The 18,167-nt window shown below is 41.7% G+C and overlaps 2 protein-coding genes across 2 annotated transcripts in view; both read right to left on the bottom strand.

Moving 5' to 3' along the window:
* LOC109519253 (ephrin-B2a-like) overlaps positions 1-1,014 on the bottom strand; it is a 27,200-nt gene extending 26,186 nt beyond the window's left edge. Inside the window, exon 1 of the mRNA XM_019875665.1 lies at positions 211-1,014. Coding sequence (XP_019731224.1) covers positions 211-323 — 113 coding nt within the window. The 5' untranslated portion in view covers positions 324-1,014. The remainder of the gene's footprint in view (positions 1-210) is intronic.
* A 3,002-nt stretch (positions 1,015-4,016) lies between these two features.
* On the bottom strand, positions 4,017-16,104 carry LOC109519256 (arginine and glutamate-rich protein 1-B). Its single transcript, XM_019875669.1, has 4 exons — positions 15,551-16,104; positions 11,148-11,373; positions 8,540-8,623; positions 4,017-5,409 (listed from the first exon to the last, which is right to left on the bottom strand). The coding sequence occupies exons 1-4, from the start codon at positions 15,874-15,876 to the stop codon at positions 5,245-5,247; spliced, it is 801 nt and encodes a 266-aa protein (XP_019731228.1). The 5' UTR covers positions 15,877-16,104; the 3' UTR covers positions 4,017-5,244.
* Between the last annotated feature and the right edge of the window lie 2,063 nt (positions 16,105-18,167).

Below are 18,167 nucleotides of genomic sequence, written 5' to 3'. Positions count from 1 at the left end.
TATATATATAGTAACATTACATTATCATTTCAATGTAGCCGGGCAGAACATTGCTCGTAAAGCTATTTTGTGCACTACGAGTGGCTGTTCACAAGCTTTCGTGTGTGTGTGCGCGCGCGCGCGCGCTTTGTTGCACGTGCGTGTGTGTGTGTGTGTGTGTGTGTGTGTGTGTGTGTGTGTGTGTGTGTGTGTGCAGGCGTGCGTACTTACTTGGTATTTGTTGTGTTCCAATAAATAGACTCCAAAATGAGCGCCCGACACAAGTGTACTTTGAAGACAAGAACCAGAACTCCAAAATAATATCTCCACATCGAGTCCCCCATGTTTTGACTGGTTGGAGAGTCTCCGGGTGGTTGCACGATTTTTGTCAAAATAAATACACCTGTCCCAAAAATCTATTCAAACGACAAGCTCTCCCGAATGGAAAAAAAAAGTCGTTTCTTCGACTTTGTATCCCGATCCAGTGGAGACGCACGCTGGTCACAGACCCCGACGCGGTCTACAGCATCGTCAGGAGAAAGACCAGCGTCACAAAGCCAAGACGCATAGTTTATTCACTGGCGCTGCGTATATTCTCCTCTGCTCAGAGCGCGTACTGAAAGCCGTCGCTATACATTCCTCAGAGCGAACAAGTGTTGTTTGTAGAATTAAAAAAAAAATAAATCCCCTTTGTCTGAGTCCAGCAATTCGCATCAAATCCAAAGCAGCGGCAACGGCAGAGTAAACGGGAGCGAAGCCTAGTTGTGGAATGCAATGATATTCCCCCTTTCAGATGACGCTGGTGGTGATAAGCAACAATTTGTGGCTAATAGCAGCAGAAAAAACGAAAAGGACGAAACAATGGTGATGGTCAAAATGAAGAAAATGATCAAACATGAGAATGAAATAAATCAAAAGAGCTGATGTGAAAGTTCTCATAATAGAGGTCCACAAAAGGGCTGCAGCGGCAAAATGTTGCAGATCCGTTCCAAACGACCGCGGACGACGTGCGGATCACGCTTCTGCTCAGCTCCGAAACCTGGATAGAAAGTAACTGGGAGAGACCGCGAGCGGATATATTAGGTGGAGTCGGGTTAACCAAGACCCCGCCCATGAGCGCAGCTGATTGGTCCCTGGGCGGGGAAGTCAGCACAAGTCGGCTGTCAGTCAAGCAGGGAGACTGGTTCAGTGAGTGCTGTGCCGGTGGGGGAGGGAGAGGAAGGAGGACAACTTGACTCAATTGACCAATGTAATGGAACTGATTTTCAAGATTAACATATGTATAACATATATCAGAGCCAGACACTAATAGATCAATTACATTCAAGTGACGTCACGTAAAAGTCTAGCGTTTCCACAATTACACAAGATAAACATGAAAGCTTAAAAAATAAAATAAAAGGGTGTTCAAATTGCTTCTGGTCCCACAATCTGGGCCATGACGACAATTTACTCGTGAGTCCGGACCGTGAAGCACAACGACGCAAAGTGCCTCCCATGAGTGTAATTGAGAGAGAGAGAGAGAGAGAGAGAGAGAGAGAGAGAGAGAGAGAGAGAGAGAGAGACAGATGATAAGAGGGAGAGAGAGAGAGAGAGAGAGAGAGAGAGAGAGAGAGAGAGAGAGAGAGAGAAGAAAAAGTGCAATTGAAAACAGGTCGAATTTTTTCAAAAGGCAAGAGCACCCACTAGCGGAAATGCCACACCGAAGAAAAGCATAAAAAGGGTACTGGACTAAATTAAATTACATTTTGCGCGTGTGTATGAAGCTTTACGAGAGTGAATTCAACAAAATTAATTAGCCTACTATATTTTTCTATAAAATATTTTTTATTGGACAAGACCACTACTGTACTTGTAATTTTGAGAGTAGTAATGCCTACGAAATTATACAACTTTATTTAATTATGGGACATACAGTACTTTTACCCCGATAAGATTTTTTTAAATTCATTCAACGAGCGAGTTCTTTTATCGAATGAAGATTCAAGCAGCCTTTGCTCACACTGAATTATATGTAGTCTATCAATACTTCGACGAGCTCGCTTCACAAACACGCGCACGCTCACAAGCCAAATCTTTGTTGATAGTCTTTCATTAGACCGCAACTCAGCTATACCAACGTGTGAAGATCTGACACTTTTTAACAACTTAATTTGATCAGGGTCGTTAAAAAGCAGCCGCTGTGGATTGCGTTTGTTTGCCCACCCAATAATCAGGTTGATGTTAACACTAGGGAGATAATTTAGGAGTCGGATGCCACTTGTCCTGGCCGGGAATAAACACAAACAAAGCCACAGGCAAAACCCACTGATGTTTATTGCATCCGCTTGCTTGACCGACCGGTTAATTAATTGAATTCAGAGAGGCATTAAAGGAAAACGGTACCAATTGTATTAGATGATTAAAGTTAACAGTCAAAACTTTGAGCAACTTTTTCTATGTTGTCTGCAGACCAAATTAAGCAATTTACAGTATTCGTGTGATGAAGTTAGGACATAGAAACATGCCTTTGGGTGTATTGCCACTTGACATTAGTTTTAAATAGATTTTTTGAAGCCATATACCTATATGATACGCATGGATAATTTCATGCAGTTATCCATGGCTAAAGTCTACCTGCGTGTAACAGTAATTTACCTACTTTTGAGGACATTGCCACGAACTACCTTGCTAAATTTTTACGAGTTTGATGGATCACCCGGTTACAAGTCGGAATACGTCGTCATCCCAGACGGCAAATGGCGTGACTGACACCGGCACGAAGGCGCTTGGAGACACGCGGACATTACGGTGTTTATTTGCAATTGATTTATTTTTATTTGCTTTCAACATATGTACTCAGTTTCACATTTTGTGCATAGAAACGTTACCGAATTATTTGCTTCGAAAGCAATGTCGAACTATTCATAATTGTCCCTGTTGTGAAAGCGCTTTGGATGTATTATATTGTACGTCAAGTATTATTTAGATATCTTTGGCATTTGACTAGGCGTGACTCAGACTTGATCTTAGTTTTACTGTTTTGTGCTTTCTACTGTCTTCGTTATTAATATATTGTTTTGTTGTATGTATGGAATTTGCTCCATGTCCAGCACTTTGATGGCTGTTTTAAAGTGCTCTATAAATACAGTTGAGAATATAATTCATTAAATATTAACATTTTAATTAAACGAATGTAATTGCGTATGGATTTGGGTGCGGGACTTAGCGAAGGAACTGACAGCTATGTTTACTCGGCCTCTACTCGGCCGAGCACCGAATAAGCAGAGGCGGCTTTGAGAACGACGGAATGGCAGAACCGGCCGGGCTAGTTTTTGTTTCTCCAGCTGACCGTGTGTCGATCTTTGGGTAAACGTCATGGTACCAAATAAACACGCGTGTGTATTACTTTGAAATGTTTTTTTTTTAACTTCAACACTGTTCACACCTGCATCGGTCGCATGTGTAAAAAAGTGTGCATTTAGATTTCATCTGAATAAAAAAATATTTTATTTCAATACCGACAGTGGCCTGGTAGGTTCTGCTTCTCGAGCCGTGAAGGGTCCAAGCCAAGCGCCGTAACACCGGCTTCACGTCAAATAAAAATAACATAACCCTCCCCCATAATGTAACATAAAACAATATACCAAAGGATTCTCAAACCTATAATATAGCGCACACTTGATTTCGAACGGGTATGTCAAAACGTGCGCTTTTAAACGTTTCAGTTTAACTCATTCACTCCCAAAGACATATATTTACACAAACCACACGTTCAACCCCAGATACTTTTTTTTTCAATTTTTCCAAGACTGAGGGTAAAAATAAGGGGTCTAGAATTGGCTGGTACTGAATGAGTTAAATACAAATACCAAAAAAAAACTTGCACAAATGGTTTTGCTGTGATCCGTCAATATCAAAGCAGCATTGTTTTGGAACATTGACATTAATATTAGGCGAGTGGATGTTGAACTATGATATGGCCAGTGACGTTTTTTTAATCACACATATTGACTTTTGTACAATGCATTTCGTGACTATTTTACGAACAACAATAAAGACGTTTCAATGGGTTTATTGGTCAATTCTTGCGACAACTGAAAAAGGTACACGAGGACACCCACCTTAATCAGTATACCCACCTGAGGTCAGCTCATCTCACACCCGTGCACACACACCCACTCACAGACATACACACACATACACACGCGCACTCACACACAAACCGTATTCGCTGACCTCAATCCATACCTTACCTGAATTTGGCCATCCTCTACCCTTCCAGAGTTACCAAGCGATGCAACTAGCCACATTAATTTACATTACAGGGCTGAAGAACATAAATGACATAGGTTGACATTTCTGGGAAAAAAAAGTTCTTACTGTGACCTGTTTGATGAAAAGTGATTGTTTTGAAACGTGAAAGGTTGAGGGAGAATCAGCACATCACACCAAGGATTCACAATGTGACATCACACAGAACAGTTGAGTTCTCCACTTTTTACACTCCTTAGCACGTGAGAGGGAAAAAAATAAAATCTAACATTGGATCTAAGTGTCGGACAGCTCGGGAGGGAGGCTTTGTTTTAGTGATACTGAGTGAATTCCAATGAGGTTCCTCTCAACAAATATCCATGCATGGACAACAACAAAATAAGACCAGTGTGAATTTGACACAGACAAGCCAACTGATACAGAGAATTGAGAAACGGAAATAACTGCTTTTCAAGGCTCTGCTGTGATTTGTTGCCAAAGTACATTTAAAAAAAAAAAAAAAAAAAAACGAACTAAAAAAAAGAGAACCCAATGCCAGCTCCCAAGCTGCACATGACACTTTACAGTAACCTGAACTGGATGTCATAATTATTCCTCTTCATCCGGGACCATTTGCTGCTAATGATGTCAGCATAGTACTGGCGCGCAGTTACTCATTACACCGAGTTAAGACTTACTTTACGGCAAGGGTCATGTTAAAGAATTCTACATCAAATGTTCGTAGTCCCTAAAAAACTAATTAAAAAACATGACAAAAGCACAAACTTGAGTTTTTATGTGTGGCTGGGAAAAAAACAATGAGGCAAAGGAGTAGTCAGGTCCATCAAGGTCTCGATGTTCTTCCTTGCCAGGAGGCAAGATGTGGACCTTCACTGGGTTGCAAGTTTAAACACTAAGTTGCACCACTTTTTCTTTTCCTTCGTTCAGCACTTCCAAAATGAAGCGAGTAGCCGACATAGGACTGGGGTTGATGAGGAGCAGAGCTGGATGGGACTGAAGGGAATCACTCCCTCATTCGGTGGCCTTGAGGGAAAAGGAGAGCTTCGGTCTGGACTTGCCCTTGCCAAGGATGATTTTCTGCTCCTCCTTCTGCTGCTTCTGTCGGTCCTGCTCCAGTTTCATGCGCTCCTCATGAATTTTCCTTTGCTCCTCCACAATGCGCAACTGATCTTCAGCCTGACAGAAAAATAACGTAGTCCCAAGTTGAAAGTTCATTGAGGGCAGACAAGCTCAGAACACAAAAAATAAGCCATTTTGTATATACAGTTGAAAGCAGGAGTTTACATCAACTATAAAAAGACACCCCCCCCATTGTCTAACAGGAAATCATACAAAGTTTTCCTATTGCACATCAATTAGGAAAACCAAAATGTTTTATATCTTTGGGATGTCACGCTCCAGTATTTTTAGAATTGACTGTTATATCAATTAACGAAATAACATTTTAATTTGCATTAAAATATATGACACAACTATCACCCTCTGCCCAATGATGTTTTTTTTTTTAACCAAATGCAGTTTATTTGGTATTTCTTACTGATTTAAAAGTGCATGCCTGTAACGGCACCTTCATCCGTTGCCATTATTGGTCAAAGGATAAGCTTGGTCGGCATGCAGAAGTTGCTACATCGCCCAATCGGCGCAAAGTATTGTACCAACTGTCCCGCCTTTCCCGAGCAGATCACACTGAAGCAGTCTCAGATTGATACTGTAGAGCAGGGGTCCCCAACCTTTTTTGCCCCCCGGACCGGTTTATGTCAGACAATATTTTCAGGGACCGGCATTTAAGGTCTGGCGGAAAAAAATACAACAAAATAATATGGTATGAGCTGCATGGAAACTGTGGTGTTTTCGAAATATAATAATAAACACAAGGAGCGTCTAATCTGGCCGCAACACTCTCTCTGATCGCTATGGTAATGTTTAATGCCTTCAAAATACGATACAACGCAAATTCAAAGTGCATGAAAATGACGACTCACCACAGCTTGATTTTCTGCAACCAGACGGTCCCATCTCCGGGTAATACGAGACAATGACACCTCAAGTGTGTGTTTTATGTCCAGTCTACTTCGTAATTTTGTTTTAGTCGCGGTTGCTGCAGAAAACCCCCTCCTCACACAGGTAGCTTGTCGGAAATAGCAACAGTGCTACTGTGGCGATCTCAGAATATTCAGCCATAACTTTAATCCAGTTGTCTCGAACGTACTTTTAAGGCCGCCGTCATTTGCGCTCTCCAGCAGTTTTATTACTCATTTTGCGAGCTCTGGCGTTTTGTTTTCAGCGTAATCGGTCACGTGACGGAGAAGCGTGGCTTGACGTGTGTCAAGCGTGACACAGACGGATGTAACGGAGAATCCGGTAATTTTTCAAAATAAAACATCTTTCGTATTCCGAAATAAATAAAACGGAATTAAGGCAAGTTCTTTCTGTGCGGCCCGGTACCAAATGCCCTGCGGACCGGTACCGGTCCGCGGACCGGCGGTTGGGGACCCCTGCTGCAGAGAACTCCTCTAAAAGCGTGAGATAACTCAGTTTTTTTTTTCTTATTGAGGGAGTAATCTAATTATTTTCCCAGGAAATGAAACTTAGTTAACATGACTGTACGTTGTATGTAATGCGTTAACAATTCATTTATTAGATTAAACATCTTGTGCATAACCGCAACACACTCGGACTCCACAAAAAGGGTTCATCTCATGTCTCTTAACTGCAATGCTCCTAGCTGCGCAAAACATATTAAGGAACATAAACGCACATCCAGGTGTGAGGACCGCCTGGGACAGACCAATCGCGCTTGTCGCATCTGCAAAGTTGTGAAACGAAACAGCGTGGCTATTTGATTTTATCTTATCGTCGCATGTCGCTGCCTAGGTGATGCATTATTTGCAAAAAAAAAAAAAAAATTCTGCTGTTGGATCTGGATGAATACTCATGAAACTTTGCACACACATTTATATTTTAGAGAGTGACTGTTTTATGTGCCAGTACCCGAACGTGCAAGTCCCCCAACATAGCCAGAGCTGCAAAGGCCCTTTATAGTTGCTCACAGCTCGTTTAAATATTAATTTTGTTAAGTATTGTTTTAAATAAGGGTCCAATGCCACTTCTGGCATTCCCACCACCCAAAAAGGCTTAATGTTGGCCCCTGACCTTAAGGCGACTGGAAAATGCACAAGACTTATGCCAGTCCACAAGCCTGTGTTGCTGATATCTCGGCTGATTTTTTGACGTTCCTGTGATGTTGTGATGTTGCATAAAGAGGCAGTCTGTTTGAAGTTTACCGTGTATAATACCTCCACAAGTGTAACTGTAACGCAATTGCTGTCAATAAACCATTACAACAATCAGAAACTTCATCATCATCATCTGGGTTTTCTACAAACTATTTAAAAGTATGGTAATCTTACGGAATTTGGGGGCTGGGGAATACTGAAACTTCCCTTGAATAAGACGCAATTTTTTTGTGCCTCCCCCCCCCCAAAAAAAATTCAAAAATCCAAGGGAGTATTATACCAGGGTCCACTGAAAAAACAAACAAAAAAAATAATTTTGTATGTCTTGCAGACAGGTTTCCTACCTCGGGGTTGTAAAAAAAGTAATGTGACAAAAAAGTAAGTTGATGTCTCGTTTTACATTTCCCATTTCTTTTTTACGGTGCAGTGGCAGCAGACCAGCTAAATAAGAGCTTAGTTGCCTTATGACTCCTTATGACTTTCCTCATTGATGTTCTCGGGACTGAGCTAATGATGAAAACTAAGTATACGATCAGTGCTCATAATCCTGCAGTTAATAGTCCTTCTGGTCGTGGATCAGTAAACCACATTAGCCTGCTATTATAGGCAACAGCCGCTTGTGTATGTGTTCAATAATACAGAAATAGCAGAGGAAGGAGAGAACTAAGAGTGCGCCTTTTAACAGACTGCGCCGCATGGTCGCAAAAATATCTTAGTTTACTAAAATAAAGATTTTGGAAAACATGATTTTTAAAATGCTTGGAAAAACACCTTAATGATAGGTATGCAAAATGTCGGAAAAGCATCATTTTTTTAACCTGGATTTAAAAGCCTATACACTTTTTCAGTGCGTTTTGAATCTTTATTCATTCATATTTATTAGTCACTGATAAGAAAGCGCATCAACAAATCGCCTTTTTTGGGAGGCCGTGTCAATTTATTGGGCGTCTTGTACTTAGGAAATGATGGTAGTGTATGTCAACTTCTGGTTTCAATTTTATTAGATGTGTGAAACTCTCAATTTATCAATGAGGAGAGCAAAAACAAGAACATTTGAAATGATAGCATACCAGTTTTGCCTGGGCCTCCGCGATCTTACGGTTATTCTCCTCCAAGATTTTTTCAAGCTCCTCCCGCTTTGATTTTTCTTCCTCCTAGATGGGTGACACGATGTCATGTTAGCGCACAAACAGGCTACAGCAGCACCATACCTCGTACACCCATACGCCACACATACATGCACACCCATTTCACTTATTACACCACAAAAGTTTTTTAGTCTTTTGCACATGACCACTGTGTGGCACTCTTTGTAGCCACCCCAAATTGTTCTAAATTTAGAGTGGGGTCCCAAATGGAACCCTGTCCCCTCCAGTTACAGCTGCCCCCCCCCCCCGTAAAATTAGAGGTTTAGCCCCATCTGGGGCATTCTGTCGTATTGTGAAATAACTTGACAATTTTAAAAGAATGCCGGGGAAATCCACTCATCACACTCAAAGAACAAATATCAATGACAGACAATCTAGAAGAATATACAGGAAATGTCCTAAGCAAGAAAAATACAAAAATAAAATAGGGAATAGTTTTGGCTCACCAATGCATGTATACCTACGTATTTTCCTTGCCTGTGTACCTACACAACCGGTGAAAGCATTCCGCATAAAACAGTTGTATATTTACTGTCTCGTCCGGACTGTGTTGCCCCTGCAGAGAGAGAAACGCTCCTGGGGTGGGCGTGTAGGTAGGTAGGTATGGGGAATTCTGCCAGACCGCGGTACTCCTCTTTATAACCGATTTCTGCACTGCTGAGCCTGCAGCCACAGCTCGCAATTCATGTACTGTTTTTCCATTTCTGTGCAGCCGCACAGCCCCGGATGATAGCAGAGGAAGGAGAGACCAGCACAACATGGTGTTTGTGTGTGTTCACGAAGAACCGGACCACGGTAACACTTACAGAACAGGACACAAGTCACAGCTGAGCTGAAAGGCTGCAGGCCAGCTCAGGTCAAGTGCTAGTTAGGAAAGTGGTTACAAATAACAATATCAATCTTAACAAACAGCCCTATAGAGGAAGCAAGTCATGAGTAAAACACAGTACATTTGTTGTTCTGAAAAACGAAAAATAAAAATAAAAAAATGCAAGTAAACGTAAAACAAAAATTTAACTTGTTATCCAGGAAACAATTTATTAGTATCAAATAGAAAACAAAAATTTTTAAATGACTTCAAATTAAAGCAAGCTTGTCAAGAAGGCCTAGACGGAACAAACGTTAAAAAAAAAAAAAAAGGCAAAGCAAAGCTAATTATACAAGAAAACAGTGAGTACAGTGATGGGAAATCTGGATCGGAAGGGCTGCGGCGTGAGCACTCGCGCTGACCTTATTTTTAATCAATATATGTTACAGATTCATTCCAAGTGGCAAAGATGGTGCATCGACTACAGCTCTCACCCTAGAAGTAGCCGACGACGCTGCTCCTTGTGCAAGAAGGGGTCATTCGGCTCATATGAATTTGTCTGTAAAATCAACACTCCATAATATTTGTTGCTTGTGGTGGTTGGACAGAGAAGAAACAGCTCTCTGCTTTTCCCTTTCCACAAATTTTCAGATCTATATCATGATCTTGATTTCATTTAGTGCGTCTACTTTGGAATTATTTTCCAAATACTGGTAACAAAGGAAATGTAATACTGCATCGGCATGTCTCTTCTGACACACTTTATTACATACGTTAAAAAAAGTTAACTGTAGAATTAATTCCATCACGGTCAAACTGGTGATCTGTTAATAATATGATGACATCAGGTATGAATAAAATTTGATTTTTGAATTATTCAATAAAGAGTTTAGTGGGTCCGGTATTTAAATAGCAAGATACAGACACTAGATTTAACACGCAGTGTATTTTGAAGGAAAGATATACTGTAATGTCTTTTTCTCAGTGTCCACTTGTCGAGCTCTCTCCGATATATGAATATTGCACAATCACAAAATCATTATGTGAATGGATGAACATTTAGCCTGGATGTTAAATTTAATGGTGAAATTTAGCATGAAAGCAAAGGCGTCCTCCTGTGGATGCCACTTTAATGGAGTTGTAAAGTCATGTTTCCACTAAGCATCGAGGCTTGCCAGTGTGGTTCAGAACAGAAACCCAGATTCGACTTGCAATTCAACTGTGCCCTTTGTAAATGGGATGGCGATAGCTGTGATCTGTAAATAGTGTGATTTCAAGCAGTGTGTGAACCATCAGTGAATTCTATGCAAAGAAAGATCAATTCAAGACAAAAACGATTAACTCTCTCTGATTATTGGGATGATTCGTTGATATTCACCATCAAAACTCCTGTGCCAAGGATTGTACCCAAGCAGCAGAGCGCCAGAAAATGTATCAGTAGACAGCCTTCACAACTTTTGACATCAGAAGACAACGGAAGCAGATTTTTTTTAAAAAAAACTGACCCACAATGTCAAGCTTGTTGGAAACAGGGCTCAACAGTCCCATTGGCAGTGAATGTTCTAACATGGGTCGGTTATAATCTCAACAGGACACCGGAAGAAGGGCCTTCCAAATACACATTCTCCACCCGGTCTCAGATGGAGCGGGTGACTGGAGGCTAAACGGTTGGGGTAGTAAAGAGAGAACGGAGGGGCTGCGTTCCAAACGACCGAGCGTTACCTCTCTGGCCTTTTGTGCTGCCAACTCAGCATGTCGCTGTCTCTCCAGCTCCTCCAGCAGCTGTCGCTCCATGATGCGCTTTGCCTCCTCGACGCGACGCAACACTTCCCGCTCAATCTCGTCCTTACGCTTCTCCAGCTCCTCTTCAACCCGCTTGGCCACCAGCTCCTCCACTCGCCGAGCTGTCTCCTCTTCGATAAGCTTCTCTTCAATCTCCTGCTGGCGACTAGGAGACAGAGAAGCACCGGTGAAAATGACTGATTGATGACGAGAGAAATGCTCCAATGTTTCCCAGAGGAAATCACCTGAATAGAAATCACCTATCCCAAGATCACAATTTGGCCATCATAAAGATTTAACTGCCAGACAAGCATAAGTCGAAGTTAATTGAAGAGATGCAAAGGCAATAAAATAATGCAATTAACGATCATTTATTACAATCATTTAAACTTGAGACTGGGCGATAACTCAATATCAAGTTGTATCACAATAGACACGGCCGATATCAATAGAAAACGCCTTCGATAAAGTAACCGAAAATCAGAACGCAAACCCTGACCGCGGCATTGTGTTGTAGGCTGTGTGCAGATGTCGCCAAACATGAGGAAGAAACAGTTAAACCTATCAGAGATGAAAGTGGACTTTTCTGAAAATTCCGGAAAAATAAATAATAAATGTGTGTGTGTGTGTGCGCGCGCACACACACACACACACACACACACACACACACACACACACACACACACACACACACACACACGCACGCACTTGGCCGATCAAGCATGAATTAGTTTACACAAAACGATATTCAAATACTCGACATTCAATGATTAATCTTCCTTTTGTGTGCACACGTGTACCCTTTGTGGCTTCCGTTCGGGCCGAAATTTCGAAATCTCCAAGATATGGCGAGGCCATGAGAATGCGAGGCAAGGGTAAGCTAATAGCCGAAACGGCTCTCGAAGTCGGACGGACACGATTTTCTGCCAATCTGTGTTTTTCCCTTTTTGGCCAAATATATATTTTACGACAACTGTCTTGTTGACGGCGTCTTTTATTCGTTCCACTGGGGTTTAGCAGGTGTGTTTATAAAGAGACGAAAATTGTTTGGGGACTATCCCCCACGTTCTAGTTGAGATGGTATAACCCAAGAGGCAAAATGACGCTTGCTACTGTTGTTGCGAGTTGCCATTCGTTCTACTAAACCATTAGTCAAACGCCATCATGCCTTCTGTCGTTATTACACAAACAAAAATCTCTTTACTGTTACTAGTGTTAGTGCCTCAATATGGCTACGCTCGTGAAAGCAATACAACGAACTCAAACGCGTCTTCGTTCAATGTTGTCAACTAATATCCGGATTATGCAAATTTTCCTCATTTCTCCGGAGAAATTTTCATAAAAATTTGAAAAACCCGGAATTCCGGGAAAATCCGGAGGACTTTCATCTCTGACCTATGAAGAGGCTGTTACACCCACGAAGAAGAACCATCCAAACCAAAAGCAGCTAACCAAATGCCAAGAGGTTAGTGTACTCACATGCGGCATAATCACACGTAACTTCGTTCAAATGAATGACCAGTCGACTCGTACAGTACAACCCTTAGCTCATAATGTGCCTTTCAACCAGATCAAACACCTCCGCATGGAGATATGGTGTTCGGGTAAAGGTGTTTTTGGTGTGCTAGCCCCAGTGTTAGTTAATCGATCTTGTTTTTTGCAAATAATCATTAACTTAGAATTTTACGGCTGCAAAACATTTTTAAAAAGCTGGGAAAGGTGGCAAAAAAGACAATGTTGAGGAATGTTCATCAAACATCTTTGGAACATCCCTCAGGTGAAGAGGCTAACTGGGAACAGGTGGATGCCGTGACTCAGTATAAAAGGAGCTTCCCTGAATTGCTCAGTCATTCATAAGCAAAGATGGTGCGACAAAATAGTCAAACAGTTTATGGGCAATGTTCCTCAATGTACCATTTCAAAAAATGTAGGGATTTCATGATCCACGGTCCATGATATCATAATCTGATACCTGTGACCTTTCAATCACTGAGCAGCTGCAAAAGCTTGCAAAGGTAACAAAAGTTGGCTTTTAACGTTTTTGTTGAACGTTGCCGAAAATCCGTGGGTTGTCTGTCATCAGAAACATTTAGCAATTTTGGCGACAATACAAATCTAATGATGAAAGATGGTGAGTGTTCAGCAGCTTTTACAGAAGCATTTGAATGCAAACAGCGCATGCTACATCACTGCGTCAAGTCTATGACCACAGATCAGTAGTCACAGACAAGATAATGCAGTGTCATTTTATTTGCAGTATACATTTTGTTAATTGTGTCATTAAGTCCATATCTCACTGTGGGGGCGAAGTTTCCCAAGCATGTACACATGGAATGAATTGTGGGGTTTTTTTTTTTGTAAGGGTGCGTTCAATGTTGCAAACAGTTGCAAAGATGTTCGCCAGACCCCAAACAGTTTTAATGGTTGCGAACGATTTTTCTTGTCAACATCAAATTTTCAACATGTTCAAAATTTCTTTGTGACAAGAAAAGCTATTTTAGACCATTTGCGACCTTGAATGAACTCTGACGTAAAAAAAAAAACATTCACTACGGGCACGCACACTTGCAAACCTGCAACGATCTGAGATACGGCCTTCAGACTCATTCAAACAGGGATAAGGTACTCCTCAACTCCTTTCGTTTCGTTTCCTCTGGCATGACAATCAAAGTGGAGAATGGGTGCTGGTACCTTTTTTTATCAATTTTTTTACAACAGTCTTTACAGCAGAGGATGCTTGTGAATGCTACACACAAATGGGTTGATGTACACTCTAACCATGGTAGCCCTGGTTATGTGGTTTCCAGCAATGACGAATCAAAAGGAACTGGTGACAACACGTCTTACGACTGTTTACAAATGTTCACGACTCTTTTGCAAACACTTACCACTGATTCGCTAACATGAACATGTTGAAAATTTCCTTGTGACAAGAAAAAGTGCAACACATAAAAATGTTAGCGAACATGTTTGCAACCTTTTACGAACCCTGTCAAATCTCAAAAGTCGCTATGTTTGCAAGCATTCGCTCGACTCAGCGAGAATATGGGCTTAAAGGCGGGCGGTATGTGACAACTGACTGCTTTCCACCATTTTTAACGAGGACATTTTTGTGTGATGACATCGCACAGGTCTGGTTTACACTCCTCTCAGAAAAATTAGGTCTGACTGTTAAAATATGTGCATTGGAATCTCCCCTGTCGCTTCATTTTCAACTTTATGATTTTCACTCACTAATTCCATGTTCAACGCATTCGCAGCAGAATAAGTCATCTTTGACCTCTCAATAAGTATTGATAGCTCGCTGGAACACGCAAAGTCACTTGGCACAACAACCAATTTGCACGTTGCCAATATTTGTGTCGCCTCAGACTGGTGAACTGGTGAAAAAGGACCCTTTGATTTGCTCCTCTTTCATCTATAACTGTCAAACAACAAAGTGTATGCAGGAAAAGTGGTTAAGATTACATACTGTCTGTGTCTTATGTGTTGTATTGTATTTTTTTGTCATTTTATGTTAACTGTTCTTTTGATGGTGGCGCAGGCACCCGGAGCGGCTCCTCTTGTTGTCTTGTCTATTTGAGAGGGAAGAAATTTCATCTGTGCTGTATGCACATACAGCACATTTGACAAAATTGTACTTGACTTGACTATCCTCGGATGGGCGGGAGACGCAGGAGAAGCGTGCTTGCCATCACTTGCCAGCAATGGTGTGGGAATTTCGTAGAGCCAAACAAAAAGGTAGACGGGGTTAGCACTGCAGAAATGGCTTTAAGAGCACATGTAGTCATTCCTTATGCTTATCTTGACTCAAAATACGTCTCTTACAGGTCCTGAAAGAGCTGCACACCGCTTCGCACAGACACTCAGTCACAGGCCACTCCATTGATAAAGTAACTGACATTTATGTTTGAAGCGCTTAAAAAGTCACAACTTCCTGAATTAACAAAATTGACAAAATTGAAACACCGTTTTGTTCCTTTATTCCAACTCTTTCCGCTGACAATGGCCTTGATGGTGGGGAAAATATGTTGATTTTGTTGCCATGTCCATAATTAATACTTGAAGCAGTTTGCGGTACAACACGTTACTCAATTCATTAAACCATTCTGATGAAACCGATAAAACTAATCTAATATTACAACATATTGCTGAAATAAGGTTTAAACTTGACGGCGCTGTGTAGTTGATCGCATGTAAGTGAGGCCTTGTCTAGTCTAGCCCTGTGCTACAGGCTAGCGTTGTCAAAAAGCACTAAGCTAACTTAGCAAGTTAGCTTAGCATGTAGCAGATATGGAAGTGACGACCTCCTGTTTATTAATCGTCTTGTACAATATACTCACATTTTTCTTTGCCGTTCCATTTCAGCTTTCCTTTCCTCCTCCTCCTTCCTCTGCTTTTCGTCTAAGGCATTCCTCTTGCTCAATGTCCTTCCGAAAATGTCGATGCGCTCAGGCGGGGATGGCGCTCTGTCCCTGCGAGATGAGGTTGTTGCAGAACGGGAACGCGAACGAGAATCTCTGCGCCTGTTCCTCTTCGATTCTCTTGACTTGGAGCGCTTCTTTGACCTCTCCCTGTCTCTGGATCGTGACCGACTCCTTTTCTTGCTGTGCTTGCTGCTTTTGGAGTGTTTGGACCGGGATGAACTTCGGCTTCGAGAGCGGCCCATGTTGACCACACCACTCGTCGAGCGCTGACCAAGACGTACGACTTATGCGTGGAAAGTATATGCAGTTGTGTATACCAAACGGCTATCTTAAGTTATTGTTGTTTACAATTAACAAAAGTATCCACTTTGACAACCGTCGTTTGGCCAAAATTATCATTCGAAAGCTGTTGTATACAGCTTGCTAGCTTGCATTGAGCAAAGATGGCGATTTGACGAAGACTATCTTCCCATCATGCACAGCGGGGTTCGTTTTGATTCGGCTTTTTCCGGAGCCTCTTAACCAATGAACTCCCATTAGCTGTGACGTTGCTGGAAGAGAAGCTGGCCTTAATTTGCAACCGCTTCAGCCTCATTCATTTCCTTTTGGACACAACTGGGCAGTCTTTTAATAACAATTTCTGACTGTTATGATGCTATGTTAGACAGATATGCTACATTCGATGAAATTGGGATATCTGACCTTTCCGACCTCCAATCACGGACTTCAATAAGACATTTATAATACTGTTAGGAAAGGTGGGAAGTTGGACTTTTCCGAATTCCGACGAGGAAACGTGCTCAGGAACGCCCCTTTGGAGTTGCGAAGTCGAAAAAAGAAGACCCGGAGTTCCCCGTCGTTCACCAACCGACCTCAATGGCTACCCCATGGAGACACAGACTAGGAATGGCAAAACATAATTTACAAGATTATAAACATATATGCATCCATTCATTTTCTGATTGATCCACTTATCCACAAGGGTCGTGGGTGTGCTCAAGCTTATCCCAGCTGCCATCAGGCAGTAGGCAGGGTATACCTGAACTGGTTGCAAGCCAGTAACAGGGGACACAGAGACGAACAACCATTTGCACTCACAATCACACCAAGGGACAGTTTAGAATGTTCCATTAATCCACCATGCATGTTTTTTGAATGTGGGAGGAAACCAGAGTACCTGGCGAAAACGTACTCAGGCACGAAGAGAACATGCAAACTCCACACAGAAAGGCCGGAGCCATGATCGAACCCTGCACATCTGCACTGTGAGGCTGACGTGCTAACCACTCGTCCACTGCGCCACCCCAACAGCATAACAAATTCATGTAAATCAGAATAACAATAATAATTTGGATCTATGTCACTGTGTTAGTGATGATGATGATAGCAATGACGATGATAAATAAAAATACAAAATGTAAATACTGGCATATCATTGTGGCATTAAAGAGAGGGTGGGGGGCTGGTGGGGGAGTAAGAAAAAAATAGAGGTGAGTGAGCAGGAGTAGGTCAGAAAAGGACAATTGTGTATGGTTTATTTTTATTCATGTGGGGTAAGGTGTTACGAAAAGTGGTTTTGTACTTTGTTTTGTTTTGACGGGCTAGGTTTGGAGCTGAGATTACTTATTCCATTCCAAGAATCATTAAAGGCTGACATACTATTTCTTTTTGAGCCAACATTTTTTTTCTATTGCTATGAATACTGTAAGAGAGTTGAGCCTGTGGCTTATGTGGATTGAATTTTTAGTTTTATGATTTTGAAAGATTATTTTCTTTGCAAAAGTCAGCGAGATCAGTAGTGGGGCCTTGTATTTAGGAGGGAGAGCTATTTGTGTAGTGTCTCCTGGCAAGCAGAGTGATGGTGACAGTGGAACGCTGTGGTCCAAACATGCAGAGAGATTTTCAGTGACTGCAATTCAAAATCGGTTGCTATTGGTACTTTGGTTTCTTTCCACATTCAAAACACATGCGTGGCAGGTAAATGGAACACTCTAAATTGTCCTAAGGTATGTGTGAGCACGGATGGTTGTTCGACTACAGTATGTGTGCCCTCCAATTGGACAGCTGGGATAGGCTGCAGCACGCCCTGTGACTCTTGTGAGGATAGGCGGATCAGAAAATGGATGGCTTGCTATTGGCCCACGTGGCATGCATGTAGTTGTCAATATGTCCTTGTGCACATTGTGAACAGCTGTTTGTGTCCACTAATCTCATTTCAAACATTTTATCCTGGGTGATGTGATTCCTGTAAATAGTTTGATACTGTATTAACTATCGGTTTATGTTGGTAGTTTTAGAAAAAAAATATTTCCACTGATTTGTATCCCAGTGTCTGCATGGGTTTTCGTCGGGTACTCTGATTTCTGCCAACATTCCAAAAACATGCATGGCAGGTTAATGGAACACTCACGTGAGGATAAATGGATTAGAAAATGGATGAATGGATGATTTGTATCCAGATATTGTGGTTGAGAGAGAGCGGTTGATGGAAGTGTTCTGGAGGCATCTGTGCTGGAGATCACTATCGATAAAT

This window comes from Hippocampus comes, unplaced genomic scaffold (assembly GCF_001891065.2).
Source record: "Hippocampus comes isolate QL1 unplaced genomic scaffold, H_comes_QL1_v1.1 scaffold234, whole genome shotgun sequence".
Lineage (NCBI taxonomy): Eukaryota > Metazoa > Chordata > Actinopteri > Syngnathiformes > Syngnathidae > Hippocampus > Hippocampus comes.
This window is presented reverse-complemented; position numbering and strand designations above follow the sequence as displayed.

What these genes read in the sequence shown, in the direction of transcription:
- LOC109519256 (XM_019875669.1), bottom strand. Translation starts at nt 15,876, where the DNA reads ATGGGCCGCTCTCGAAGCCGAAGTTCATCCCGGTCCAAACACTCCAAA. An exon ending in ATGGAACGGCAAAGAAAAAT is followed by an intron (nt 11,374 to 15,550) that starts GTGAGTATATTG and finishes TCTGTCTCCTAG; the next exon opens with TCGCCAGCAGGAGATTGAAG. An exon ending in CAGCACAAAAGGCCAGAGAG is followed by an intron (nt 8,624 to 11,147) that starts GTAACGCTCGGT and finishes TCACCCATCTAG; the next exon opens with GAGGAAGAAAAATCAAAGCG.